We start from the raw sequence: 27,378 nt of genomic DNA, 5'->3' as shown, positions 1-27,378 counted from the left end.
CATCTAGTCCTGGTTTTCATTATGTGAAACATTTCTCTTCCCGGTAGTCAAAGGAACATCGTGCGAGAAAGCACAGTCCACTGTTGCTTTGTTGAGGTTGCGTGATTCTGCTGCCCTGCACCAGTTACCACAGGGCCCTCCAGCTCTCTCTCATGTGGCAAGTGCCGGGTCCTGACTTGACAAGCCAGAGCTTTGGAGCTGTTGGTGTGCACTGTGGCGTGAGAGATACTGGTGTGGTTTACTGCAGTTAGGACAAGAGGGTCACTGTGGTTGCTGAACAAATCCAGGGTAGCAGATGGAACACTTAGCTCGATGACATGAAGTGTCTGCAGCTTGAGATAACTTAAGGAATGTGCTGTGCTCCCAGGCCTCTGCTGCCACATCCTTGGGGGAACAGCAGATTGGTAGCTGCTGGATAGGGGGTGGGCTGAGGTGGTGCAGCGATCCAGTCTGTCTGTCACTGTTCTGAGACTGCTGCTACTGCAGACATCCATTCTTCTGGTTGTTTGGCCCAGACCTTCCTGCATTGTTGTTCAGTCAGGAAGGGAGGTCATGTTCTGTATTAAAAGATATTCCTGCTAGTGCCAACTACCCACATGGAAGGATCAGGTGTCCCCAGCACCACCAAAGGGCTCTGGCACCCCCTGCGGTATTCCATTGTCTCATTCTTCACCACTGTGCGATCCCATAGAAGTCAGGGGATGTTCTGGGAAGCATCTCCTCCAGATTACAGTCAGGAGGACCTTTGTCAGTTACTGCAGTGATCTGAGCCACAAACCACCAACAGGATGTGCACTGTAAAGGGGAGAAGGAAAAGTAATTATTGGGAGTACTGAAATTGGGGTTTCACAGGTACAGCCTCCTCAGCCAGCTGCCAGGCAAGGCAGACTGAATTCCTCACTGTTGCTGGGACAATTAGCAAGGTTCATTGAAATCTATATATGTGTCACCAGGATGCAGCATTTAGACTTCTGAGGGGCTACATACAAGTACACTCAATGAGTGTGCTAATAAGAACACAGGACTTCTTCATCGTTGGACTTCTGGTGACACTTGGGACAATCTAGGTGTATCATTGTCAGGACACAGGCCAGAATGAATGGAAATTCTTTGAAGATCCAGAAAAACTTTCAATTTTTCCCCTTGGCCTGCTCAATGTTGCTTCTCTCCCAGAAACCATTGGTCATGGCATTGAGGTTACATATGTTTGATGCTGTAGGAGGCAGTGACCTTCAAGGATGTGGCTGTGGTCTTCACTGAGGAGGAGCTGGGGCTGCTGGGCCCTGCCCAGAGGAGGCTGTACCGAGACGTGATGCTGGAGAACTTCAGGAACCTGCTGTCAGTGGGTGAGGACGACAGGCATTTTCTATAAGGGAATGTCAGACCCCAGGAGTGGCTTTGTATCCTAGGGTGTTCCAGTTTGAGTGTGCAGTGGGAACCTAAATTTCCAGTAAATGTTACCCCGATATTACCTAGAATATGTTGGGATTAAGTACATGACTTTGCCTGTTCACAGGGCATCAACCATTCAACCGAGATACTTTCTACTTTCTAAGGGAGGAAAAGTTTTGGATGATGGATGTAGGAACCCAAAGAGAAGGGAATTCAGGTAAGAAACAAGCAACTGTGTGTTTTTGCTTGTGACTTCCATCTGTTTTACTTCTGTGCATGTCCAACTCCGTTACCCTGTTCTACATGGCAAACATCTTTCCTGGATTGTTGTAACCTCCTTCCAGCTGGTGGCCCTGCTTCGTGCCTTCCCACCCTGACGTCTGTTTTCCTCATGGTGGCTAAAGTGATCCTTAGGACATGGAAGTCAGATTGCCATTCCTCAGCTTAAGAGCCTTTCTGGCTTCTTAATTTTTTTTTTTTTTTTTGAGATGGAGTTTCGCTCTTGTTACCCAGGCTGGAGTGCAATGGCGCGATCTCGGCTCACCGCAACCTCCGCCTCCTGGGTTCAGGCAATTCTCCTGCCTCAGTCTCCTGAGTAGCTGGGATTACAGGCACGTGCCACCATGCCCAGCTAATTTTTTGTATTTTTAGTAGAGACGGGGTTTCACCATGTTGACCAGGATGGTCTCGATCTCTTGACCTCGTGATCCACCCGCCTCGGCCTCCCAAAGTGCTGGGATTACAGGCTTGAGCCACCGCGCCTGGCTTCTCTTCTTTTTTCTTTTTGAGAGGGAGTCTTGCTCTGTCGCCAGGCTGGAGTGCAGTGACACAGTTTTGGCTCACTGCAACCTCTGACTCCCTGATTCAAGCTGTTCTCCTGCCTCAGCCTCCCAAGTAGCTGGAATTACAGGTGCCTGCCATTGTGCCCAGCTAATTTTTGTATTTTTAGGAGTGATGGGGTTTCACCATGTTGACCAGGATGGTCTTGATCTCTTGACCTCGTGATCCACCCGCCTCAGCCTCCCAAAGTGCTGGGATTACAGGCTTGAGCCACCGCGCCCAGCTCTGGCTTCTTAATTTTTATAAAAGTTACAACCTTTTTAAGTGGATTTTAGAAACCCCTGTGGTCTCCTCTTCATTCTTCACTGCCTCTTGACCACACCTCTCATACTCTTCCTCTTTCTCCATCTCTTCTGGCCACATTGTAATCCCTCTTGTTTCTCCATCCTGCCAAGGACACTGTATCACCTGTTGCTGGTGCCCAATGACCACAAATTTAGCCAATTAAACAAGAAGTATTTATTGTTTCTCTGCTCTCTAGGCTTGAAGTCTGACACATCTCACTGGGCAAAAATCAAGCTGTCTTAGGACTTTGTTCCTTTCTGGCTGTTCTTGGGAAGAAGACTTCACTTTATTTTACCAGTCCGTAGACACTGTCCACACTCCTTGGCTCCAGTTTCCATTCCTCCATCTTTGAAGGCAGCTCTAGTGCATCCTTGACCATCTTTCATAGTCACGCGCCCTCTGCCACTCTTCTTATGCTTCTGTCTTCCACTTTTCAGGTCCCTTGTGATTGTATTCATCTCTTGCATGATCCAAGTTGACTTTCCTACTTTCTGCTTAGCTGACTAGTGACCTCAATGATATTTGCAGCCTTAATCTGCCTTGCTGTGTAATGTATCAGGTTCATGGGTCCTGAAGATTGGATGTGGACATCTTCCAGGAATCATTTTTTCCCTACCACAGAAGATTCTGCCTCAGAGCCCTCACTTGCTTTTCTCTCTGTTTGGAATCCTCTGTCCCCACAAAACTTACTGACCCCCTCTGTTAGTTTATGCAGGTCTCTGCTGAGTTTTAATATCATGGGAGAGGTCATCTTCAAGCTCACTATTGAAAATACCATCTTATCTTTACTTGGCCTGCATGTATTGTATGTCATATGCTTTTGTTTACTGGTAGATCACCTCTTCCCTTTCAAATATAATCTCTATATGGTGTTTGTTTGGTACATGGAAGGATCTGTATATATTTGTCTGTTGAAAGCCGTAGGGATTTGATTTCAGGACCCCACATTACCAAAAGCCAGAGATGCTCAAGTTTATATATGTGAAGTATTTTCCTAGAACCTATGTACATCCTCCCATATACTTTAAATCATGTCTGGACAGTTATAACACCAAATGCAATGCCTACCTATCACTTCATTCACAAGGAATCAACATAGGACTCAGCGTGTAAGAAATTCCAGTTTTGCTATTTGGAACTGGATTTTTTTCCCCAAATAATTTGTTATGCATTGTTGGTTGAATCCATGGATGCCAAACCCATTAATACGGAGGGCTGATTATATATTGCAGGGCAGTTTTGTTTGTTTGTTTGTTTTTTGTCTGCAGATGGCTGCTTACCCATTTTCAAGTTTTTTCTTAGGTTTTCTTGACATGATTGGTTTTTTGTTTTATTTTGTTTTTTGTTTTTAAAATAACCTTTACTTTTTTTTTTCTTTTTTTTTTTTTTTGAGACGGAGTTTTGCTCTTGTTACCCAGGCTGGAGTGCAATGGCGCGATCTCGGGTCACTGCAACCTCCGCCTCCTGGGTTCAGGCGATTCTCCTGCCTCAGCCTCCCGAGTAGCTGGGATGACAGGCACACGCCACCATGCCCAGCTAATTTTTTGTGTTTTTACTAGAGATGGGGTTTCACCATGTTGACCAGGATGGTCTCGATCTCTTGACCTTGTGATCCGCCCGCCTCGGCCTCCCAAAGTGCTGGGATTACAGGCTTGAGCCACCACGCCCGGCCTAACCTTTACTTTTAAAAAGTTAAGTACATTGGAGGAAACTGAAAAACACAAGAAGCAAAGAGCAAAGTCACAATCACAAGCAGTTTATAGTTTGACACATTCTTCTAGGTCCTGTGTGTCTGTAGGCACAATATCCAATTTTATGGGACTGAGGTTGTTTAGTATGTATCATGATTTTTCACACAGACATGATTGGTTTTATGTGTGTGCAGTTGACCCATGTCCTGTGGAAACTTCTAAGCATAGCATTTTGTTTTTCATGGCCACACTGAGTAAATATGTCTTCCCTGGGACCTACCCTGGAGCTTTCCATAGGGAGCATATTTATATCTGGGAAAAATGTCTTTTTGAATGAGGATTTCCAGCTGGCTTTCCTTTGAGAGATTTACCCATCTGCAGCCCATTTGCTTTTCCAAAGTCTGCTTGCACTTCACTGCACCCAGTTTCCTCCTTCCTTCCCTTAGAGGGGAAGAATGAGGATGAGAAGACACAAGTTAGATAGCTGAATGTTGACTCTGTTTCTGGTCATCTTTCTTCAAAAATGTGTGTATTTCCCTCACCTTTACATTATACAAATTTAGTTGTCAAAAAGTTAAAGGACACAGATTTTACAGACTTTTTCTTTATTTTTATAGATTTAATGCTATATTTTGAACTGGTAAGCTTCATGACCTGGAAGGAATTGGGGAATTACTTTCTCAAAATAGAAACATCCTGAGAGACCTTCCCTTATCCTGAAAGACCTCTATTTATGAGTCATAGTGTATTAAATATATCCATTTACAGATGAGACCGGACTGTTTCCTTGACTGTCTTTGTGGGTGGGAACTGGAGGGTTTGTTTCACTCAGCCCACTCCTTGTGGGGAGGCAGTGTGCAAGCGAGCAAGTGCGGGAACTGGAGCAAATGAATGCTGGAATTGGTTGGTTGCTCCTGTCTGGTGGGAGCAGGCTCTGTGCAGGCCCACAGCAGCATCCAAGCATGTTACACAACCAGTACTCTTTCAGCTCTGCTGTCTGGGGAAGTACCAACCAGCTCAGTGGAGCATCAGGGTAGCAGCCCCTGCCCTCTTGGCACCTGGGTTCTTGTCCCACATCCAGGAAGACTCAGGTCACACCAACTGTGTGAAAGGTGATGAATGCAGAAGACTTTACTGAGTGGTGGTTGGCTCTTAGCAGAAAAGGAGGCTAGAAAGGGGATAGGAAAGTGATCTGTTCTTGAAGCCTGGCCATCTCTAGCTGAGCCCCCTCTGAAGCCACACCATCTGAGTTCAGCCACATCCATCCATAGTTTCTGATACTCAGTTGCTTCTCTGTTCGCCGCTCAGCCACTTGTACCCTCGCCGCTCAGCTGCTTGTGTTGCTCTGCCAGCTGAAATCTTTTATGGGCACAGGATAAAAGTGTGCCAGGTATATTCTACTTGCTGTGGATCTAAAAAAAAAAATTTGTTTCTATCAATGATTTTTTATTTGAGACATGGTACAGTATGGTTTTTTCTTTGTTTTGTTTTTTATTTTTTTCGAGACAGAGTCTCGCTCTGTCACCCAGGCTGGAGTCAGTGGCATGATTTTGGCTTACTGAAACCTGTGCCTCCTGGGTTCAAGTGATTCTCCTGCCTCAGCCTCCCAGGTAGCTGGGATTACAGGTGTATACCACACCACACCTGGCTGATTTTTATATTTTTAGTAGAGATGGGGTTTTACCATGTTGGTCAGGCTGGTCTTGAACTCTGATCTCAAGTTATCTGCCTGCCTCAGCTTTTCAAAGTACTGGGATTATGGGTGTGAGCCAGCACACCCAGTGACATGGTATGGTTTTAGATTGCTCTCATGCAAACCAGAAACTAGGGTGCGCTTGGAAAACACAAACTGAATGTTCACTGAAGTTTTATACCGTGTCCTAAGTGTGAACTCTTAAAAATGCTGAACAGGGCATCACTTGTCCTGATCTCTTAATTTTGTATTCTGATAGGTGGCAAGATCCAACTTGAAATGAAGACTGTTCCAGAAGCAGGACCACATGAAGGGTGGTCCTGGCAACAGATCTGGAAAGAAATTGCAAGTAACTCAAACAGGCCTCAAAACTCTACCATAAATAGCTCTCAGTTATTTGAACAGAGTGATGCCCATTCCCAGGATGAAGAAGAACTAGCTATGATGCACACAGGACAGAAACCTTCCGATTGTGGGAAGTGTAAACAGTCCTTCAGTGGTGTTTCCATCTTTGATCTTTCTCAGCAAATACACTCAGCAGAGAAGTCTCATTCCTGTGATGAGTGTGGAAAAAGCTTCTGTTACATCTCAGGACTTCATATTCATCAGAGAGTCCACCTGGGAGAGAAACTCTTTAAATGTGACTTGTGTGGTAAGGAATTCAGTCAGCGTTTACGTCTGCAAACTCATCAAAGAGTGCACATTGGAGAGAAACCTTTCAAATGTGAACAGTGTGGGAGAGGCTTCAGATGTAGATCAGCACTTACAGTTCATTGCAAATTACACATGGGAGAGAAACATTATAATTGTGAGGCATGTGGGAGGGCCTTCATTCACGATTTCCAGCTTCAGAAACATCAGAGAATTCACACAGGGGAGAAGCCATTCAAGTGTGAGCTATGCAGTATGAGCTTCCGTCTTAGGTCAAGTCTTAATAGGCACTGTGTGGTCCACACAGGAAAGAAACCAAACAACGCTGGGGAATATGGAAAACGCTTCATTGGTAGGCTAGATTTGTATAAGCATCAGACGATCCACACAGGAGAGAAACCATATAGTTGTAAAGAATGTGGGAAGAGCTTCAGACGGTCCTCGTATCTTTTGATCCATCAGCGAGTCCACACTGGAGAAAAGCCATACAAATGTGACAGGTGTGGGAAGGGCTACATTACTAAGTCAGGTCTTGACTTGCACCACAGAGCCCACACAGGAGAGAGACCTTATAACTGTGATGACTGTGGGAAGAGCTTTAGACAGGCCTCAAGTATTTTGAATCATAAGAGACTCCACTGTCGGAAAAAACCATTCAAATGTGAGGACTGTGGAAAGAGGCTTGTATACCGGTCATACCATAAAGACCAACAAAAAGACCGCAGTGGAGAAAACCCATCCAAATGTGAGGACTGTGGGAAGCGCTACAAGAGGCGTTTGAATCTTAATATAATTTTATCATTATTTTTAAATGACACGTAAGTGTTGTGCATATTTATGTGGTATGGTGTGATATTTGAATACATATATATGATATATAATGATCAAATCAGTGTAACTAGCATATTTATCACCTCAAAGAATTATCTCTTTGTATTGGGAAAATTCAAAATTCGTTGTAGCAATTTGAAAATAAATGTTGTTGATCATAGTCACCTTTAGTGCTGCAGAACAGTAGAACTTCTTCCTCCTATCTACCTGCACTTCTGTATCCATTAGCCAACCTTTGGCCATCCCACCTATCTCCTACCCTTCCCTGCCTCTAGAGCTACTGTTCTCACTACTTCTATGAAATCAGCTTTTTTAGCTTCCACCTGTGAGTGAGGAGAGTCGGTATTTATCTTTCTTTGCTTGGCTTATGTTAAACATAATGTCCTCCAAAGCTCATCCATGTTGCCGCAAGTGACATGATTTTGTTTCTCTGTTATATTTAAAGAGTATTTCATTGTGTATATATGCTACCTTTTCTTCATCTATTGATGGACACTTAAGTAGGTTCCATATTTTAGCTATTGTGAATAGTGCTGCAGTGAACATAGGAGTGCAAATATCTCCTCGACATACTGATTTCCTTTCCTTTGGATATACCCAGTAGTGGAATTGCTACATCACTTGAAATATTAGGCCTCAGAGGCTTCACACAGGAGAGATGCGGGAAGAAAGTTGCCCAGGTGCCAAGGCAAGAGACAGAGCACAATCTTTCCCAGTATAATCAATAACTGATTACTTAGTGTTAGCAATGATACCAAATATATTTAGAAACAATCACATAATTATATAATTAATCTTATTAAGTCATGATTCTTTATTAATCTTTGCTTTAGTATTATAGCATAAGAACATTCTAGTCTTACAGTGTAGAAACAACCAGCTGTAATATAATTAGGAACTGAAGGGACATTGTGAGAAGGGATCAGGAGACGAGAGTGAGAGTCTTGTGGTAGTGCCAGCACCTGGGAAGGCACCTGTTACTTAGCACGCAGGCCTTGCGGTAGCTCCAGTGCCTGGGAAGGCGCCCGCTAGTTAGCAGGCTGTGAAGGGGAGTTTCCATTTCACTGGTGGAGTTCAGAGAACACTCTGCTCTGCCCAGCTCTTGAGGGAAAGCCTGAGATTAGCCAGATCTGCCCACAGACATCCAGAGCGTTAAATGCCTCTCTGTGGTGCTGTGTTCTGATGTCACCATCCTTGTCCACTTTCATGTTCCACTTTCCCACCTGGCTCTCTTTTTAAGTTCTTAGAAGTTGTGAGAAGTAAGAGTAGGGGAATCCTAAAAACCTTTGATCTTTCTGATATGTGTGTAGAAAAACGCTGACATATGTGCCTCCCTCCCTTGCAGTGGCTACCTGAAAGCAAAGGGCCCCCTGTTCTGTAAGCACATGATTTGCTTGACCCTATCAATCATGTCAGATGATTCACTCTCCTTACCCTGCCCCCTTGCCTTGTATACAATAAATATCAGCGCGTCCAGGCATTCAGGGCCACTACTGGACTCCATGCCTTGGTAGTAGTGGTCCCCCAGGCCCAGCTGAATTATTCTCTTAGCTGTGTGTCTTGTGTCTTCCTTTCCTGCAGTCTGTCATCTCTGCACACAAAAGAACACCCACTAGACCCTGTGGGGCTGGACCCTGCAGAGAGAAACCATGGAAGTGTGGGGAGACGGTATGTGCTTCATTCAGGCGTCAAGTCTTCAACTTCATCAGTGTCCAAACTAGAGAGAAACAGTAGTCGTGCAATAAAGTCTCTACTCAGTCTCGCTGCAGTCTCCTGTGAGAGTTCACAAAGAAGAGAACCATTAAAAATAAGAGGCATGTGGTAAGCACTTCAGTGTGACTTCATATCTTATCATTTATCATAGAATCAATGCTGGTGGTAGTTTTTATCTGGTCTTGTGGGAGGCAAAACATTTGTTTAAAGTTAGCGTTTCAGCCATAGCTCAGCATACCCCAGTGTTCGTAGGACTGTTATAGCAGAGAATGCTTGCAAGTCGTGCTGTAGGGTTTCAAACAGAAGTTTGACAATTAGTTATTATTCAGGAGACAGGCCTTAGTATAAAAGTTTGTTCACACACTTTCAAAACACTAATGATGAACATGTCAAAACTGAGGATCACTAGAATGTCAGCCACATGTGCCTTTGTTTTTTTGCTGCGTCCTTACATCGCTTGAGTCTGGAAGATTGAGGTTGCAGTGACCTATGTATGATAGTGCTACTACACTCCGGTCAGAGCAACAGAGTGACACCCTGTCTCAAAAAATAAATAAATAAATATCCTTTCTGTGTTTCTGGACAAACATCTTTCTGTTTCTGGGATTTTTTTGAGTGTACATACATAATGCATTACAATTCTTTTTTCTTTAGCAATGAATATTTGCTGATATTTTTCCATTTTATAAGTGTATGAATTATTTTTAGATTTCTCAGTGAACATCAGAAACCCCATCTCTACAAAAAATACAGAATTAGCCAGTTGTGGTGGCACATGTCTGTAGTCCCAGCTGGAGACTACTGGAGAGGCTGAGGCGGGAGGATTGCTTGAACCCAGGAGGCAGATATATAGACTAATAGAATAGCATTGAGAGTCCATAAAGAAACCCATACAACTAAGGCCACTTCATTTTCAAGAAGGATCCAAGATTACTTTATGGAGACAGAATGGTCTCTTCGACCAATACTGCTGGGACACCTATACACAGACACACGACATAATGAAGTTAGATTGTATCTCACACTGCACTTAAAAATTAACTCAGAATTGACAATGCCCTAATGAAAGAGCTGAACTATAAAAGTATTAGAAGAAAACACAGAAGTAAATCTTCCTGACTTTTTATTTGGAATGGATTCTTCAATGAGACAATATGAGCAAAAGCAGATAAAAATACCTAAATGGGACTTAAGTTTTAAAAAATTCTACACATACATGGCATACATGAACATTGTCAGGAACATGAAAAGACCATACAGCATGAATTGTACTATCCAGGATATGACTAGAATTCTTAAAACTCAGTAAAAGAAACCACCCAATTAAAAGTTGGGCAAAGGGCTGGGCGCAGTGTCTTATGCCTGTAATCCCAGCTCTTTGGGAGGCTGAAGTGGGCAGGTCACTTGAGGCCAGTAGTTCAAGACCAGTCTGGCCAAAACGGCGAAACCCTGTCTTTACTAAAAATACAACTAGCCAGACGTGGTGTCCTCCCGGGCTCAAACTATCCTTCCATATCAGCCTCTTGAGTAGCTGGGACTAGAGGCGCGCGCCACTTCAGGAATTCCTATCTAGAAAATTTTCTCCTGAGGACTCTGGGAGAGGGAAGGACAACTCTCAGGGTCACAGTCCACATTCCTGACCAGGCGCTTGGGTCTATAGAATTTATTCCTCGTGGACATTGTGAGAAGCCGGGGGAGGGTGACCCTATAGAACGTCTCCTTTGGCATTCAAAGAAGTGTAGCGCAGGCGATTGGCAAGTAGTCTCAGGGCGGCGTGTCCGGGGAATTCTGGGAAATGTAGTCCACGCACTCCTCCGGGTAGGGGGCACTTCCGCCCCCGGGGGGTGAGGTTGCTGCGGTGCATTCGGTGGAAATTTTGTGTTCTGCGTCTGTCGGTCTTTCTAAACACGTTCCCTAACAATGCGGGCTCGCCAACCACCTGGAATTTGACTAAAGGGAGAAGGAGCCTTGTTGGAAAACGGAGGTTTGGAAGGGCAGCGGCCGCTCTTTTTGTTCTGGTCAGCGGAGCCTTCTTGGTCCTAGCGTCCCCGGGGATGGGGCTGGGGGTTGGGACTTTGTCAGGACGCGTCTCGCCTGGTTTGGGGGTTTCTGGGGCTCTCGCTCGCTCAGTCCGCCTCCCTCCATCCCACCTGTGAGACTACTTTCTCACAATGTAGAGTTGGGATGTTATTAATCTCCCTGTACCTCCCACTGCTGTTCTTTGAAATGGGGACTCTAGGACCATCCTAATGAAATCGTTCTGGGAACTGGAGGAGGTAACACAAATGAAAGCCTTAAAGCAGTCCCTGTCCCTTAGTGACTGGTGGTCTCTTCTTAGTGTTTATTTCCCACGAAGCCTGTCAGATCCCTGGGCGGGGTAAGAGCTCCAGCTGCAGGGACCCGGCCCTTGTCTCTGATTCCTGCAGGGCTCTGGGTGATCCCGGACGCCTTCTGACCTCTTTTTAGGAAGGTGAGAGTTGTGTCCACTTCCACGAAGGGAGAGGAGCATTAAACTTTTATGGGGGACGGCGACGCGGTCAGGGTATTTCACAGCTTTCTCCTTCCCCAGCCTGGTTCTGAAAAAGAGCTGCAGGGAGGGGCTTCTTGGCTCTACTGAGGGCAAGGCTCTACGTGAGAGGTCCTTGGCTTTTTTTTTCTTTTACGGAGATGCTCACCTCAACCGAGAATGTGGGATGTGCCCTCAGGCTTGGGTGTTGATAATAATTAAGCATTAATTGGTAACGTCATTCCAAGGGCCTTATGCAATGATCACATTTTCGCCACGCCTTGGCCCTGTGGAGGGGTACTGCTTTATTTCTGTTTTAAAGATGAACGAGATACAAAGGAGCAGGAGTTCTCTGCGCATTGTCCCCTAAGTAGTAAAAGGTGGGGCTGCGGTTGAAACCTGGGTATTACAGGTCAGAGCCTTTGCTGATAATCTTTTGGATATATTCTCATTGAGGCAGAGAAACTAGCTGTAATCTGGTGTGGAAAGCGAGTTAGGATTTGATTGAAAGACCTAAGAGCAAGGCTCATGGGCTCGGACTGTTCTGGGAGTTTGTCAGCTATTTCGTTCATTACAGCCATTCATTTATTACAAATATTTAACTTGTGATGCAATGGTATCATTGTGGAGCGTTCAGAAATTAGAGAAATATGAGTCGTGCAAGTTTATAATTACCCGTGAATACAGCATGTGAAGATAGTAACCGTTAATCTTCGAATACATTTCTTTTTAGTCTTTCCTTTGGTATATTTGCATATTTATTTATAAACATTTAAACAAAATTTTATAATTTTAAAACTGTGTTTCTCCTTATATGTTTATGGAAATTTGGAAACACTGCCAAGAGGGAAATAACTAGTGAATTGCGATGTTATATCATGCTCATCCTAATTTATCTCTTTTGTTATTTTTGTAAATGTTTCCTGATATTTTAACACTTTATTTTCGTATCATTTGAAACCTATAGAAAAGTTGGCAAAAATAGTATTAGAAATTCTCATAGACCCTTTACCCAAATTTGCCAAGTGTTTTTACATTTTTCATGTTTGCTTTGTTGTTGCTCATAAGCCAGATACCAGGAACATACCTGTAGCCAGAAACAGTTGCTAGTAGCTTTCTGCAGCAAGGAAGCCCACATTCCAAGGTAATTCTGTGTGTCTTGGTAAGAGGTGTTTAGGAAAGGCTGGTTATAGGGTTTCACATAACATGCTAGATAATATTAGATATTATACTGGCTAGGCATGGCGGCTTATGTCTGCAATCCCAGCACTTTAGGAGGCTGAGGTAGGCAGATCACTTGAGACCAGGAGTTTGAAACCAACCTGACCAATGTGGAGAAACCCCATTTCTACTAAAAATTCAAAAATTAGCTGAGTGTAGTGATGTGTGCCTGTAATCTCAGCTATTAGGGAGGCTGACCTGTGAGAATTGCTTGAACCCAGGAGGCAGAGGCTGCTGTGAGCTGAGATGGTGCCCCTGCACTCTGGCCTGAGCAACCGAGTGAGACTATGTCTCAAAAAAATATATTAGATATTATACTAAGTAATATTGTTATGTGTAAAATATCAGATAGATCTGTTAAAAGACTACTAATAGTAGTTGTGTTATTTATTAGATAGTGTTGGATACCATATTACATAACATTGTTGTCTAATCTGCAGTTTTTATATTTAAATTTGTTCAGTTTTTTTATTTTGGTCCTTATAACTATCTCTGTACCACTTTTTACCTGCAACCCTAAAGTCCAATTTTATGCATTGTCTTTATTGTCACATTTCTTTTTTTTTTTTTTTTTTTTTTTGAGACAGAGTTTCGCTCTTGTTACCCAGGCTGGAGTGCAATGGCGCGATCTCGGCTCACCGCAACCTCCGCATCCTGGGTTCAGGCAATTCTCCTGCCTCAGCCTCCTGAGTAGCTGGGACTACAGGCACGTGCCATCATGCCCAGCTAATTTTTTATATTTATAGTAGAGACGGGGTTTCACCATGTTGACCAGGATGGTCTCGATCTCTTGACCTTGTGATCCACCCGCCTTGGCCTCCCAAAGTGCTGGGATTACAAGCTTGAGCCACCGCGCCCGGCCTATTGTCACATTTCTATACTCTTCTTTAATTTAGAAGGATTCCACAGCCTTTGTCTTTTATATGCATGGGTTTTTGAAGAGTATAAGCAAGTTGTTTGGTAGAATGACATTGATTTGGGGGTTATTTGATACATTTCATGTTTAGGTCTAGGTTATGCTTTTTTCTTTTTCAGAGCCAGAGTCTCACTCTTGTTGCCCAGGCTGGAGTGCAGTAGTGTGATCTCAGCTCACTGCAACTCCTGCCTCCCGGGTTCAAGTGATTCTCCTGCCTCAGCCTCCTGAGTACCTGGGATTACAGGTGCCCACCACCATGGCCAGCTAATTTTTGTATTTTTAGTACAGACAAGGTTTCACTATTTTGGCCAGGCTGGTCTTGAACTCCTGACCTCATGATCCACCCGCCTTGGCCTCCCAAAGTGCTGGGATTACAGGCGTGAGCCACCATCCCTGGCAGATTATGCATTGTTGGTAGGGATACCATAGTAGTGGTGAGGTGTCCTTTTCTTTTCTTTTCTTTTCTTTTTTTGAGACGGAGTTTTGCTCTTGTTACCCAGGCTGGAGTGCAATGGCGCGATCTCGGCTCACCGCAACCTCCGCCTCCTGGGTTCAGGCAGTTCTCCTGCCTCAGCCTCCTGAGCAGCTGGGATTACAGGCATGCGCCGCCATGCCCAGCTAATTTTTTAGTATTTTTAGTAGAGACGGGGTTTCACCATGTTGACCAGGATGGTCTGGATCTCTTGACCTCGTGATCCCCCCGCCTCAGCCTCCCAAAGTGCTGGGATTACAGTCTTGAGCCACCGCGCCCGGCGAGGTGTCCTTTTCATTGCAACATAACAGTGTCCAAATGATGTTGGATTGTCCCTTCACTGGTGATCTCAACTTCGTTCACTTGCACAAGACGAAGTCTTTCAGATTTGTCCACTGTGAAGTTACTTTTTTTTAAATTTTGAAAATAATAAAGTTTCGATGGGGAGATACATTATTAGTGGACATTCTACTGTAAAGATGAGTTTCCACTTCCCATTTATTCATTCCTTTATTCAACTATAAATATTCTATTGATATGGACTCAGAATTCGGTCTTACTGATTCAATGACATGTAGATTAACAATTATTTTTTCCACTTCTATCAAGATACATTTCACATATAGCTTTCACCCATTTCAGGCATAGAACTCAATGATTTTTAGGAATTCTGTGAAGTGGAATAACCATCATCATGATTCAGTTTAGATCATTTTCATCTCCCAGATGGACTCCTTGTGCCCATTTATAGCTAAGCCCATTCTCACCTCAAATGTGAAGCAACAACAAATCTACTTTCTCTATACATACATTTGCCTATTCTGAACATTTCATATAAATGGGATCATACAGTCCGTGGGTTTTTGTGACTGGCTTCTTTCATTTAACAAGTTTCCAGGTTTACGCATGTTGTAGCATGAGTCAGTACTTCATTTCTTTAAATTTCCAAGTAAAATTCCGTTGTATGGATAGACCACAATTTGTCTGCCCATTTACCCACAGGAGGGCATTTTGGTTGTGTGCAGTTCTGGGTTATGAATAATGCTGCTGCGAACATTCAAGTGCTAATTCATAATACGTGTTCGTGTTGTTGGGCAGCATCCCTCACCACCCCTTCATGTCTTTTTTTTTTTTTTTTTAGCCTTCCATGACACATTCCAGGTACAATTCTGTCTTCCCTCGAACTGCATAACTGAGGACTCTGCAAATTCCCTAAAGTAGGAGAAAAAAGGACGATGTTCAAGGTGAGTAAGGCTTATCTCTTTTGCTGTTCAAATTCCAACTCACTACTTAATATTGTCTTGTGTTTCTCGCAGTCTTGGGACGACTCAAGAACAGTTATTTGTGCACCTGTTGTATGCCAGGTGGCTCCTTGTTTCTTTTGTGCTGAATTTGCATTTGGATTTGATTTTGTTTACTTTTACCGTTATTTATGTTCCGAGTAGAAATTTACTGGGAAGGAGCAATTCTCCCATTTCACTACATCTCTTCACACTAATTAGGCATTTTTATTTTCTCATGCTACTCCTCATGTATATTCATAACTGTATTTGTATGGATACTTAGCTAATTTAAATTGTGTTATTTTTGTTTAATATGATATAATGTTTGTTGTTTATGATTGCATTATGTTCCCATTGAATTAATGTTCCTTTTTTTTTTTTCTTGATATGGAGTCTTGCTCTGTCGCCCAGATTGGAGTGCAGTGGTGCGATCTCGGCTCACTGCAACCCCCACCTCCGAGGTTCAAGCAATTCTCCTACCTCAGCCTCCCAAGTAGCCGGGATTACAGGTGCCCACCACCACTCTGGCTAATTTTTGTATTTTTAGTAGAGACGGGGTTTCACCATGTTGGCCAGGCTGGTTTCAAACTCCTGACCTTGTGATTCGCCTGCCTTGGCCTCCCAAAGTGCTTGGATTACAGGTGTGCACCACTGCACCTGGCCACTGTTCCTTTTTAACTACTTGATACTCACAGACACTAGGAGCTCAATTTTGAAAGGCTACTTTTGACATGTGCCATGTTGGCTGTTTTATAGATAAAATATCCACATGTGGCACAGCACAGCAGGCTGTAACTGTGGCTTCACACAAGGATTTCTGGAGATTTTCACATAGGAAGAGCTGGATTTTGTTTTCCCCATGCTTAAGTCATGCATTGTATGTATATTATTTACGCTTTTTTTCTTTATTCCTTATGTATTAAGGAGTTTGACCAAATGATAGGTAACTTCAGTTTCAAATGCCTGTGTTATCAGAAGATTCTCTAGTCACTATGCTGTTTTGATTACTGTAGCCTTGTAATATAGTTTGAAGTCAGGTAGCATGATGCCTCCAGCTTTGTTCTTTTTGCTTAGGATTGTCTTGATTATGTGGACTCTCTTTTGGTTCCATATGAAGTTTAAGGTGGTTTTTTCCAGTTCTGTGAAGAAGGTCATTGGTAGCTTGATGGGGATAGCATTGAATCTATAAATTACTTTGGGCAGTATGGCCATTTTCACGATATTGATTCTTCATAACCATGAACGTGGAATGTTTTTCCATCTGTTTATGTCCTCTCTTATTTCCTTGAGCAGTGGTTTGTAGTTCTCCTTGAAGAGGTCCTTTACATCCTTTGTCAGTTGTATTCCTAGGTATTTTATGTGAATGGGAGTTTGCTCATGATTTGGCTCTCCGTTAGTCTGTTATTGATTTGGCTCTCTGTTAGGTGTATAGAAATGTTTGTGATTTCTGCACATTGATTTTGTATCTTGAGACTTTGCTGAAGTTGCTTATCAGTTTAAGGAGATTTTGGGCTGAGATGATAGGGTCTTCTAAATATGCAATCATGTTGTCTGCAAATAGAGACAGTTTGATTTCCTCTTTTCCTAATTGAATACTCTTTTTTTTTTCTTGCCTAATTGCTCTAGCTAGAACTTCCAATACTATATTGAATAGGAGTGGTGAGAGAGGGCATCCTTGTCTAGTGCCAGATTTCAAAGGGAATACTTCCAGTTTTTTCCCATTCAGTATGATATTGGCTGTAGGTTTGTCATAAATAGCTTTTTTTTTTTTTTTTTTTTTTTTTTTTTTGTGAAATGGAGTTTCGCTCTTGTTACCCAGGCTGGAGTGCAATGGCGTGATCTCGGCTCACCGCAACCTCCGCCCCCTGGGTTCAGGCAATTCTCCTGCCTCAGCCTCCTGAGTAGCTGGGATTACAGGCATGCGCCACCATGCCCAGCTAATTTGTTGTATTTTTAGTAGAGACAGGGTTTCACCATGTTGACCAGGATGGTCTCGATCTCTTGACCTTGTGATCCGCCCGCCTCAGCCTCCCAAAGTGCTGGGATTACAGGCTTGAGCCACCACGCCCGGCCATAGATAGCTTTTATTGTTTTAACATATGTTCCTTCAGTATCCAGTTTATTGAGAATTTTTAGCATAAAGGGCTATTGAATTTTGTCAAAGGCCTTCTCTGCATCAATTGAGATAATCATGTGGTTTTCGTCTTTGGTTTTGTTTATGTGGTGGATTATGTTTATAGACTTGCATTTTGCTCTGTTGCCTGGGATAGAGTACAGTGATGTGAGTGTAGCCTACTGCAGCCTTGAACCCCAGGGGTCCAGATCTTCCTACCTCAGCCTTCCAAGTAGCTAGGACTACAGGCACTCACCACCATGCCTGGCTAAATTTTTAAATGTATAAAGATGGTGTCTTGCTGTGTTGCCTACACTGGTCTCGAACTCCTGAGTTCAAGCAGTTCCCCCACCATAGCCTCTTAAAGCACTGGGATTACAGGTGTGAATCACTGAACCTGGTTTGAAATTATTTAATTTAAATAAATTAATTTATTATCTTATTTTATTTCTTTTTTGAAACGGAGTCTTGCTCTGTTGCCCAGGCTGGAGTGCAGCGGCGCAATCTTGGGTCACTGGAACCTCCACCTCCCGGGTTCAAGTGATTCTTGTGCCTCAGCCTCCCAAGTATCTGGGATTATAGGCCTGTGCCACCATGCCCAGTGAAATTTTTGTCTATTTTGTAGAGATGGAATTTTGCTATGTTGCCCAAGCTGGTGTCAAACTCCCAGAGCTCAAGTGATTTGCTTGTCTCGGCCTCCAAAAGTGCTGGGATTATAGGCATGAGCTAGCATGCCCAGTCAAAATTATTTTAAATCATCAGACTGGAGAGTAAGGTCTACATAACACAATTTTCTTTGCAGGACTGGTAATAATGAAAACTACATAAAATTAAATATTCATTACTTAGAATAGATAAAGATAGATCATCAGTTCTCTGTAATACTATGCAGACATGAAATAGATAACTATAATGAAAGTTATATTAAAAGGTAATAAAATTAACTAATGTTAATTAAATACCTAGTCTGTGCTACAGACTTTTCCCCATTTATATTCTCTGGTTTATCCCTGGAGAAAACTAATATAACAGTCTTCTTTTTTTTTTGAGGCGGAGTTTCGCTCTCGTTACTCAGGCTGGAGTGCAATGGCGCAATCTCGGCTCACCGCAACCTCCACCTTCTGGGTTCAGGCAATTCTCCTGCCTCAGCCTCCTGAGTAGCTGGGATTACAGGCACTCACCACCATGCCCAGCTAACTCTTTATATTTTTAGTGGAGACGGCGGTTCACCATGTTGACCAGGATGGTCTCGATCTCTTGACCTTGTGATCCACCTGCCTCAGCCTCCCAAAGTGCTGGGATTACAGGCGTGAGCCACCGTGCCCGGCCCTAATGTAACAGTCGTTATATAGCGAAGAAACCAATGCATGTAGGCAAACTTATCCAAGGTCACATGGCTGGGAAGGCAAAGGCACAGAGCCTTAGGATTGAGCCTTGTGAGTGTTCACACATAGTGTGTTCATAGCCACACTGGCTCCACATCATGACATTCAATGCTGCAATTAATGTGTATAGTTTGTGTCTTGTTTGTTTGTTTGTAAGTGATGCTGCTAAATATAGTTTGTGTCTTGAGAGTACAGAGGACCCACTCCAGAGCTGTCCCACATAGGTTACCATAAAACTTGTTAGTTTGGCAGATATTAAAGAAAAATGGGCCAGATGCAGTGGCTCGGGCCTGTAATCCCAGCACTTTGGGAGGCTGAGGTTGGCAAATCGTCTGAGGTCAGGAGTTCATGACTAACCTGGCCAAAATGGTAAAACCCTGTCTCTACTAAAAATACAAAAATTGGCCGGGCACAGTGGCTCACGCCTGTAATCCCAGCACTTTGGGAGACCAAGGCGGGTGGATCACGAGGTCAAGAGATCAAGACCATCCTGGTCAACATGGTGAAACCCCATCTCTACTAAAAATACAAAAAATTGGCTGGGCATGGTGGCGCACGCCTGTAGTCCCAACTACTTAGGAGGCTGAGGCAGGAGAATTGCCTGAACCCAGGAGGCGGAGGTTGCGGTGAGCCGAGATCGCGCCATTGCACTCCAGCCTGGGTAACAAGAGCAAAACTCCGTCTCAAAAAAAAAATTACAAAAATTAGCCAGGTGTGGTGGTGGGCGCCTGTGATCCTAGCTATTTGGGGGGCTGAGGCAGAAGAATCACTTGAACCCAGGGGGCATAGGTTGCAGTGAGCCAAGATCGTGCCACTGCACTCCAGCCTGAGTGACAGAGCAAGGCTCTGTCTCAACAAAAAAAAAAAAAAAAAAAAAAAAGAGAGAGAGAGAGAAATGATAATATCCAGGGTTCAAGTGCCAGAGAGAACAATGGGCATTATCAAACAAGATTGGGAGTGAACTGCTAAATGTTGCTGGGGCAACTGGCAAGTTTCTTTGAAACCTATATATCTGTAGCCCAGGATGCTGCATTTAGCATGCTAGAGGGTTACATACAAGGAGACTCAGTAAGTGCACAAAGTAAACTATAGGACTTATTCGTCATTCCTCTTCTGGTACAGGTCTGGAAAATCAATTACAGATTTCCCATTCATTCTGTCTGTATCCTGGCAATGATACAGACAGAGTGAATGGGAAATCTGTAAGTTGACCTACGTCTCTCAAGATCTACAGCAGCTTCTCATCCTTACCCTTCAGCTGCTCAGTGCCACCCTTCTCCCCGGAATCATTGGTCATGAGATTGAGATTACATATGTTTGATGTTGTAGGAGGCAGTGACCTTCAAGGATGTGGCTGTGGTTTTCACCGAGGAAGAGCTGGGGCTGCTGGGCCCTGCCCAGAGGAGGCTGTACCGAGATGTGATGCTGGAGAACTTCAGGAACCTGCTCTCAGTGGGTGAGCACAGAAACCCTCTGTAATTGAACATCAGGCCCCAAGAGTTGCTTTGTATCCTAGAGTGTCTGTATTAATTTGTTCTTACGCTGCTATGAAGAAATACTCAAGACAGGGTAGTTTATAAAGAAAAGACAGTTCATTGGCTCACAGTTTCACATGGCTGGGAAGGCCTCAGGAAATGTACAGTGATGGTCAAAGCGAAGGGGAAGGAAGGCACCTTTTTCACAGTGCAGCAGGAAGAAGTGCTGAACAAAGTGCAAAAGGCCCTTGTAAAACCATCAAATCTTGTGAGAACTCACCCAGTATTATGAGAACAGCATGGAGGAAACTCCTCCCATGATTCAGTTATCTCCCACCAGGTCCCTCTTATGACATAAGGGGATTATGGGAACTACAATTCAAGATGAGATTTGGGTGGGGACACAGCCAAACCATATCAATGTTCAAGTTCGAGTAGGCAGTGAGAACCTAAATTTCTAGTAAATTTTACCTAGGATATATTGGGATTAAGCATGTGACTTTGTTCACAGGGCATCAACCTTTCCACCGAGATACTTTCCACCTCCAAAGAGAAGAAACGTTTTGGATGATGGAGACGGCAACCCAAAGAGAAGGGAATTCAGGTAAGAACCAAGCAACCATGCATCCTTGTATGCGACTCCCCCATTGGTTTTACTTCTGTCCATTACCCAACTCCATTGCCCTGGTGCAAATGGCCAAACCTGTTTCCTGGATTATTACAACCTCCTTCCTGCTGGTTGTCCTGCTCCCCCCAACCTTCTTTCCACCCTGACATCTGTTTTCCTCATAGCAGCCAAAGTGATCCTTAGGAAATTTAAGTCAGATTGCCATTCCTCAGCTTAAAAACCTTTATAACTTCTTATTTGTATTAAAGTTACAATTGCTTTCAGTGCCTTTTAGAGACCCTGGATCTGTTCTTCATCCCCCACTGCCTCTCTGACGACATCTCCTGTGCTTTCCCTCTTGCTTCGTCTTTTCCAGCCCTGTTGTCCTCCCTGCTGTTTCTCATCCTGCCAAGGACACTGTATCGCCTGTTGCTGGTACCCAGTGACCACAAACTTAGCAGATTAAACCACAAGCATTTATCTTTGTGTTCTTCAGACCTGAAGTCTGACACATGTCACTGGACAAAAATCAAGGTGTCCCTAGGGCATTGTTCCTTTTTGGATGTTCATGGGGAAAAGCCTTCACTTTAGTTTACCAATCCCTGGGCACTGTGCACACTCCTTGGCTTCTGTTTCCCTGCCTCCATCTTCAAAGGCAGCTCCACTGCATCCCTGACCATTCTTTCATAGTCATGCCACCATTCTTCTTAAGCCTCTGTTTTCCACCTTTCAGGTCCCTTGTGATCGGATTGGTCACTCCCACATAATCTAGAATGAGCTTCCTACTTTCTGTTTAGCTGACTAGTGACCTTAATTGCATCTGCAACCATAATCTCTCTTGCTGTGTAACATAACAGGTTCATAGGTCCCCGAAGTCAGATGTGGACATCTTTCAGGAACCATTGTTCTGTCTACTACAGAAGCTTCTATCTTAGAGTTCATACATGCTCTTCTTTCTGATTGGAATATGCTTTCACCTCAAAACCTTCTGACCCTTCCTTTATTCTGCTCTCTGTTCGGTTTTAATATCATGAGAAAGACCTTCTTTGACCACTGTTTTTAAAATACCAGCTGGGCATGGTGGCTTCACACCTGTCATCCCAGGACTTTGGGAGGCTGAGGCAGGCAGATAGCTTGAGGCCAGGAGTTCCAGACCAGCCTGGCCAGCATGGCGAAACCCTGACTCTACTAAACATACAAAAATTAGCTGGGTGTGGTGGCACAGTCCTGTAATCCCAGCTACTCAGGTGTCTGAGGCACAAGAATTGTTTTAACCCAGGAGGCAGAGGTTGCAGTGAGCTGGGATTGTGCTACTATACTCTAGCCTGGGTGACAGAGTGAGACTTTGTCTCAAAAATAAATCAATAAATCAATACTAGAATGGAATACTATCCTGTCTTTACCCTTCTGGTGTTGTCTTGTACTGTGTCTCATATATTTCTTTTTTTTTTTTTTGAGACGGAGTTTCGCTCTTGTTACCCAGGCTGGAGTGCGATGGCGCAACCTCGGCTCACCGCAACCTCCGTCTCCTAGGTTCAGGCAATTCTTCTGTCTCAGCCTCCCAAGTAGCTGGGACTACAGGCATGTGCCACCGTGCCCATCTATCTTTTGTATTTTTAGTAGAGACGGCGTTTCACCATGTTGACCAGGATGGTCTTGATCTCTTGACTTCGTGATCCGCCCACCTCGGCCTCCCAAAGTGCTGGGATTATAGGCGTGAGCCACCAGGCCCAGCCTCATATATTTCTATTTACCTATTATCTCTACCCTTGGAAGAGAATGTCTAGGAGGAGGACTTTTAGCTGCTCCATTTTTATTTTAGATTCATGGGGTACATGTGCAGGTTTGTTATCTGGGTATATTGCGTGATGCTGAGGTTTGCATTGTGAATGATCCCGTCACCCAGGTACGGAGCACAGTACCCAATAGTGGTGGCAGGATAACACTCAGGTTTCCAGGCTGTGTGCACTGGTATTAGAGGTAGTGGTGATGGGCTGGCTAGGCCAGTCCTGAGACTCCCACATGGTGTGTGCAGGTGAGTGTCAGCAGTGGTAGTGGCAGCAGGCTTGTAGGACCTACCCTCAGGTCTCTATGAGGAGCGCACAGATGCCAGTCATGGTGATCAGGGCAGGGAAATCCTTAGGCCTCTGGACAGCATGCTTAGGCACCTGTGGCAGGGTTCCAGGTCTGTTGTAAGGCTCTCTCCATGGTACCTGCTCATGCCTGGGGCGACTGACATGGCAGGGTGATCTCAACAGCCCCAAGTGGTATGCTTGGGTAGTGGAGGAATGACATCAGGCCAAGTGAGCCTGTCCTCAGGCCTTTCAGTGGTGCAGGCAGATACAGGCTGTGGTGGAAGAGGTGGCGTGATCCCTTGGTCCCCAGACGGCCTGCTCCAGCACTGGCAGCACACACCTAGGTCTTTGTCAGTTCTCTTGTTTGTGCACACATATGCCTGAGGCAACACAGGGCAGAGCAATCCCCAGGTCCCTCTGTGTCATGCTTTGGCACTGAGATGGGCAGCGCCAAATGAAGTCCTAAGGTCTGCACAGGCACAGGTTGTGGTGGGCAGTGCAGTGGATTCCCCAAGCCTCTAGGTGGTGTGCTTGGGTGGCAGTGGCAGAGTGCGCAGAGATCCTTTCCTCAGAATGAGAGCACATACAAGTGTATGGTGGCCCTGCTGCTGGGGGTAGCGTTGCCGTTAGAGGCAGCAGCCCCAGACAGGCAGCTTTCAGGCTCTGGTGAGTGCACACTTTGGGTCCTTTTGTACTGTACCGGGGACAGCCTCCCTGGTGTGCTGCACTGCCCATTCCCCAGAGTGTAGGACAATATGTGGCCTAGATTGCTGGGAACTCTGCCATACTGCTGGGTCTAAGAGGCAATGCGCTATTGCAACCCTCCAGGTGGATGTGTGTGGGGGCATGTCGTTGGGGCTCCAGGGAGTTGGAGATGCAACGGCTATTGGGCCCCAGGGCGAGATGCAGTCTGGTGGGGGTGCAGACCACAAAATAACACTGGGCCATAGCTTCTTGAGTCTCACGAGCACCCTCTCTGGAGCGGTGCCATTGCACAGAGTCCAGATAGCCCCCTATACTAGTCTCAGGGCCCACAGGGGTCAAGGGGCTCTCTCATGGCTGATTCCTGGAGTCCACAGTGGAAAGGGAAGCTACTAGGGATCTCTCACTTACCCTTTCCCAACACTGAGGAGCCTTTCGGGCTTTCAGGTCATCACGGCCAGAAGGGCTCCATCACTTTACTCTTTTGTGCTTCAGGTGTTTCCAGTCACTTCTCTGCTTTATTCCAGTGATCCCTCTTAGATGCTATTTGATGTATGATTATTTGCTTTTTAAATTTTTTATTTAAAAATATACAGAACACTTCAGGAATCCGCATATCAGCCTTGTGCAGAGGCTGGTCATTCCAATTTTACCGTATGTGCTTCTGAAGTGAGCACTACTCATTATGTTGGCTCTTTGTGGAGGAGGCAAGCTCTGGGTGTCTTCAGCCATCTTGAAGTCTTCCTACCCTTAAAGTTCCTATTGATTCACCATGTATATAGTTTATTAGTTACATAATATACCATGCAAGATTTTAGACTAACTAGGAAATTGGTAGAAATAGTAACAAGTTAACTGTATGTATTATATTAATATTTTAAATTAAGTCTTTCATTTCTACCATGTATGAGACATTGTGTGGTTCAAAACTGGTTTCATGAAAACAAGAGACTGTGGTGCACTTGGAAAACACACACTGCACCTTCCTTGTATTCAGTAAAGTTTCAGGCCATGTCCTAAGTGAAATCCTGAAAACACTGAACAAAGGCTTCACTTATCCACGTCTCTTCATTCTGTGTCCTTATAGGAGGCAAGATCCAAACTGAGTTGGAATCTGTTACAGAAACAGGACCACATGAAGAGTGGTCTTGCCAGCAAATCTGGGAACAAATTGCAAGTAACTTAACTAGGCCTCAAGACTCCATGATAAGTAGCTCTCAGTTCTACACACAAAGTGATGTCCCCTCCCAGGTTGATGCAGGACTATCTATAATTCACATAGGACAGACACCTTCTGAGGATGGGAAGTGTAAAAAATCCTTCAGTGATGTCTCCATCCTTGATCTTCATCAACAATTACACTCAGGAAAGATGTCCCATACATGTAATGAGTATAGGAAGAGCTTCTGTTATAGCTCAGCTCTTCATATTCATCAGAGAGTTCACATGGGAGAGAAACGCTATAAGTGTGATGTGTGTAGTAAGGAATTTAGTCGGCGCTCATATCTGCAAACTCATCAGAGAATCCACACTGGAGAAAAACCATTCAAATGTGAGCAGTGTGGGAAAGGCTTCAGCCGTAGATCAGGAATTTATGTTCATTGCAAATTACACACAGGAGAAAAACTTCATATTTGTGAGGAATGTGGGAAGGCTTTCACTCACAATTCCCAGCTTCAGGAACATCAAAGAATCCATACTGGGGAGAAGCCATTTCAATGTTATATATGTGGTAAGAGCTTCCGTAGTAGAGCAAATCTTAATAGGCATTCCATGGTCCACATGCAAGAGAAGTCATTTAGATGTGATATCTGTAGTAATAGCTTTGGTCCAAGACCAGCACTTAATAGTCATTGCATGGTCCACACAGGAGAGAAACTATACAAATGTGAAACGTGTGGAAGGAGCTTCATTTGTAGGCAAGATCTTTATAAGCATCAGATGGACCACACAGGAGACAAACCATATAGTTGTAATGTATGTGGGAAGAGCTTCAAGTGGTCCTCATGTCTTTCAAGACATCAGCGGGTCCACAATGAAGAAACAACATTCAAATGTGACAGATGTGGGAAGAAATTTTATATGAATTCACAGGGCCATTCACATCAGAGAGCCCACAGAGAAGAAAAACTGTATAAATGTCAGAAGTGTGGGAAGGGCTACATTAGTAAGTTTAATCTTGACTTGCACCAGAGGGTCCACACGGGAGAGAGACCTTATAATTGTAAGGAATGTGGAAAGAGCTTTAGGTGGGCCTCAGGTATTTTGAGACATAAGAGACTCCATACTGGAGAAAAACCATTTGAATGTGAAGAGTGTGGGAAAAGATTTACTGAGAATTCAAAACTTCGTTTCCATCAAAGAATTCACACCGGAGAAAAGCCATACAAATGTGAGGAGTGTGGAAAGGGCTTCAGATGGGCCTCAACTCATCTAACCCATCAGAGACTCCACAGCAGAGAAAAACTCTTCCAGTGTGAGGACTGTGGGAAGAGCAGTGAGCACAGTTCATGCCTTCAAGACCAACAAAGAGACCACAGTGGAGAAAAAACATCCAAATGTGAGGACTGTGGGAAGCGCTACAAGAGGCGCTTGAATCTAGACATGATTTTATCATTATTTTTAAATGATATATAATTATCGTCCATATTTATGGGTTATGGCCTATTTCAATACATGTATAGAATGTATAATGATCAAATCAATGTTATTAGCATATCTATCACCTCGTTTATCATTTGTGATCATTTATCATTTCTTTATGTTTTGAACTTTCAAAAATCTGCTGTTCTAGTTACTTGAAAATAAATTATTATGAATTATAGTCACCCTTAGTACTGTGGAACATTAGAACTTGTTCCCTTCATCTTACTGTACTTTTGTATCTGTTAACCAGCCTTTCACCATCCATTCTCCCTCCTGCTTTTCCCTTTTAGTAATTGCTATGCCATGCTGCTTCTGCTTTTATTTTTTATTTTTTTTTATTATTTTTTAAGACAGTATAGTGGCACAGGAGCTCACTGCAGCTTCTGCCGCCCAGGTTCAAGCAATTCTCCTGCCTTAACCTCCCGAGTAGCTGGGATTACAGGCACACACTACCACACCTGGCTAATTGTTGTATTTTAAGTGGAGACGGGGTTTCACCATGTTGGTCAGGCTAGTCTTGAACTCCCAACCTCAAGTGATCCACCTGCCTTGGCCTCCCAAAGTGCTGGGATTACAGGCATAAGACACTGTGCCTGGCCAATGCTATGCTGCTTCTATGATGTCAACTTTTTAGCTTTCACATATGAATGAGAACATGTATTATCTTTCTGGGCCTGACTACATCACTCAACATCATGTTCTCCAAAGCTTATTTCTATCTTGCCATAAATCACAGAATTTTGTTATTTTTTATGGTTAGTGTTCCTTTGTGTATGTATGCCACATTTTCTTTATCATTTTCTATTGGTGAACACTTAGGTTGATTCCACATGTGAGCTACTGCAAATAGTACTATAATAAATATAGGAGTGCAGACAGGA

The 27,378-nt window shown here is 44.0% G+C and overlaps 2 protein-coding genes across 6 annotated transcripts in view; both read left to right on the top strand.

The window, feature by feature from the left end:
* Positions 1 to 15,419, top strand: part of LOC120360082 (uncharacterized) — a 43,913-nt gene extending 28,494 nt beyond the window's left edge. For all 5 annotated transcript variants that reach the window (XM_074386252.1, XM_074386253.1, XM_010332509.3 and 2 more), the window contains 5 exons: positions 1,220 to 1,346; positions 1,517 to 1,609; positions 6,161 to 7,370; positions 8,965 to 9,204; positions 15,353 to 15,419. In XM_074386252.1, coding sequence (XP_074242353.1) covers positions 1,220 to 1,346; positions 1,517 to 1,609; positions 6,161 to 7,370; positions 8,965 to 9,204; positions 15,353 to 15,362 — 1,680 coding nt within the window. In that variant the 3' untranslated portion in view covers positions 15,363 to 15,419. The remainder of the gene's footprint in view (positions 1 to 1,219; positions 1,347 to 1,516; positions 1,610 to 6,160; positions 7,371 to 8,964; positions 9,205 to 15,352) is intronic.
* On the top strand, positions 15,366 to 27,378 carry ZNF284 (zinc finger protein 284). The gene is made up of 4 exons (XM_010332513.3): positions 15,366 to 15,455; positions 20,322 to 20,448; positions 20,979 to 21,071; positions 24,939 to 27,378. Exons 1-4 carry the CDS (start codon positions 15,447 to 15,449, stop codon positions 26,486 to 26,488), a joined length of 1,779 nt encoding a protein of 592 aa, XP_010330815.3. The 5' UTR covers positions 15,366 to 15,446; the 3' UTR covers positions 26,489 to 27,378.

The sequence above is a fragment of the Saimiri boliviensis genome, chromosome 14 (assembly GCF_048565385.1).
Source record: "Saimiri boliviensis isolate mSaiBol1 chromosome 14, mSaiBol1.pri, whole genome shotgun sequence".
NCBI lineage: Eukaryota > Metazoa > Chordata > Mammalia > Primates > Cebidae > Saimiri > Saimiri boliviensis.
This window is presented reverse-complemented; position numbering and strand designations above follow the sequence as displayed.

Excerpts from the sequence above, each read along its gene's own strand:
- ZNF284 (XM_010332513.3), top strand. Across the intron at positions 20,449-20,978 it reads CAGGAACCTGCTCTCAGTGG|GGCATCAACCTTTCCACCGA; the intron begins GTGAGCACAGAA and ends CTTTGTTCACAG. Across the intron at positions 21,072-24,938 it reads CCAAAGAGAAGGGAATTCAG|GAGGCAAGATCCAAACTGAG; the intron begins GTAAGAACCAAG and ends GTGTCCTTATAG.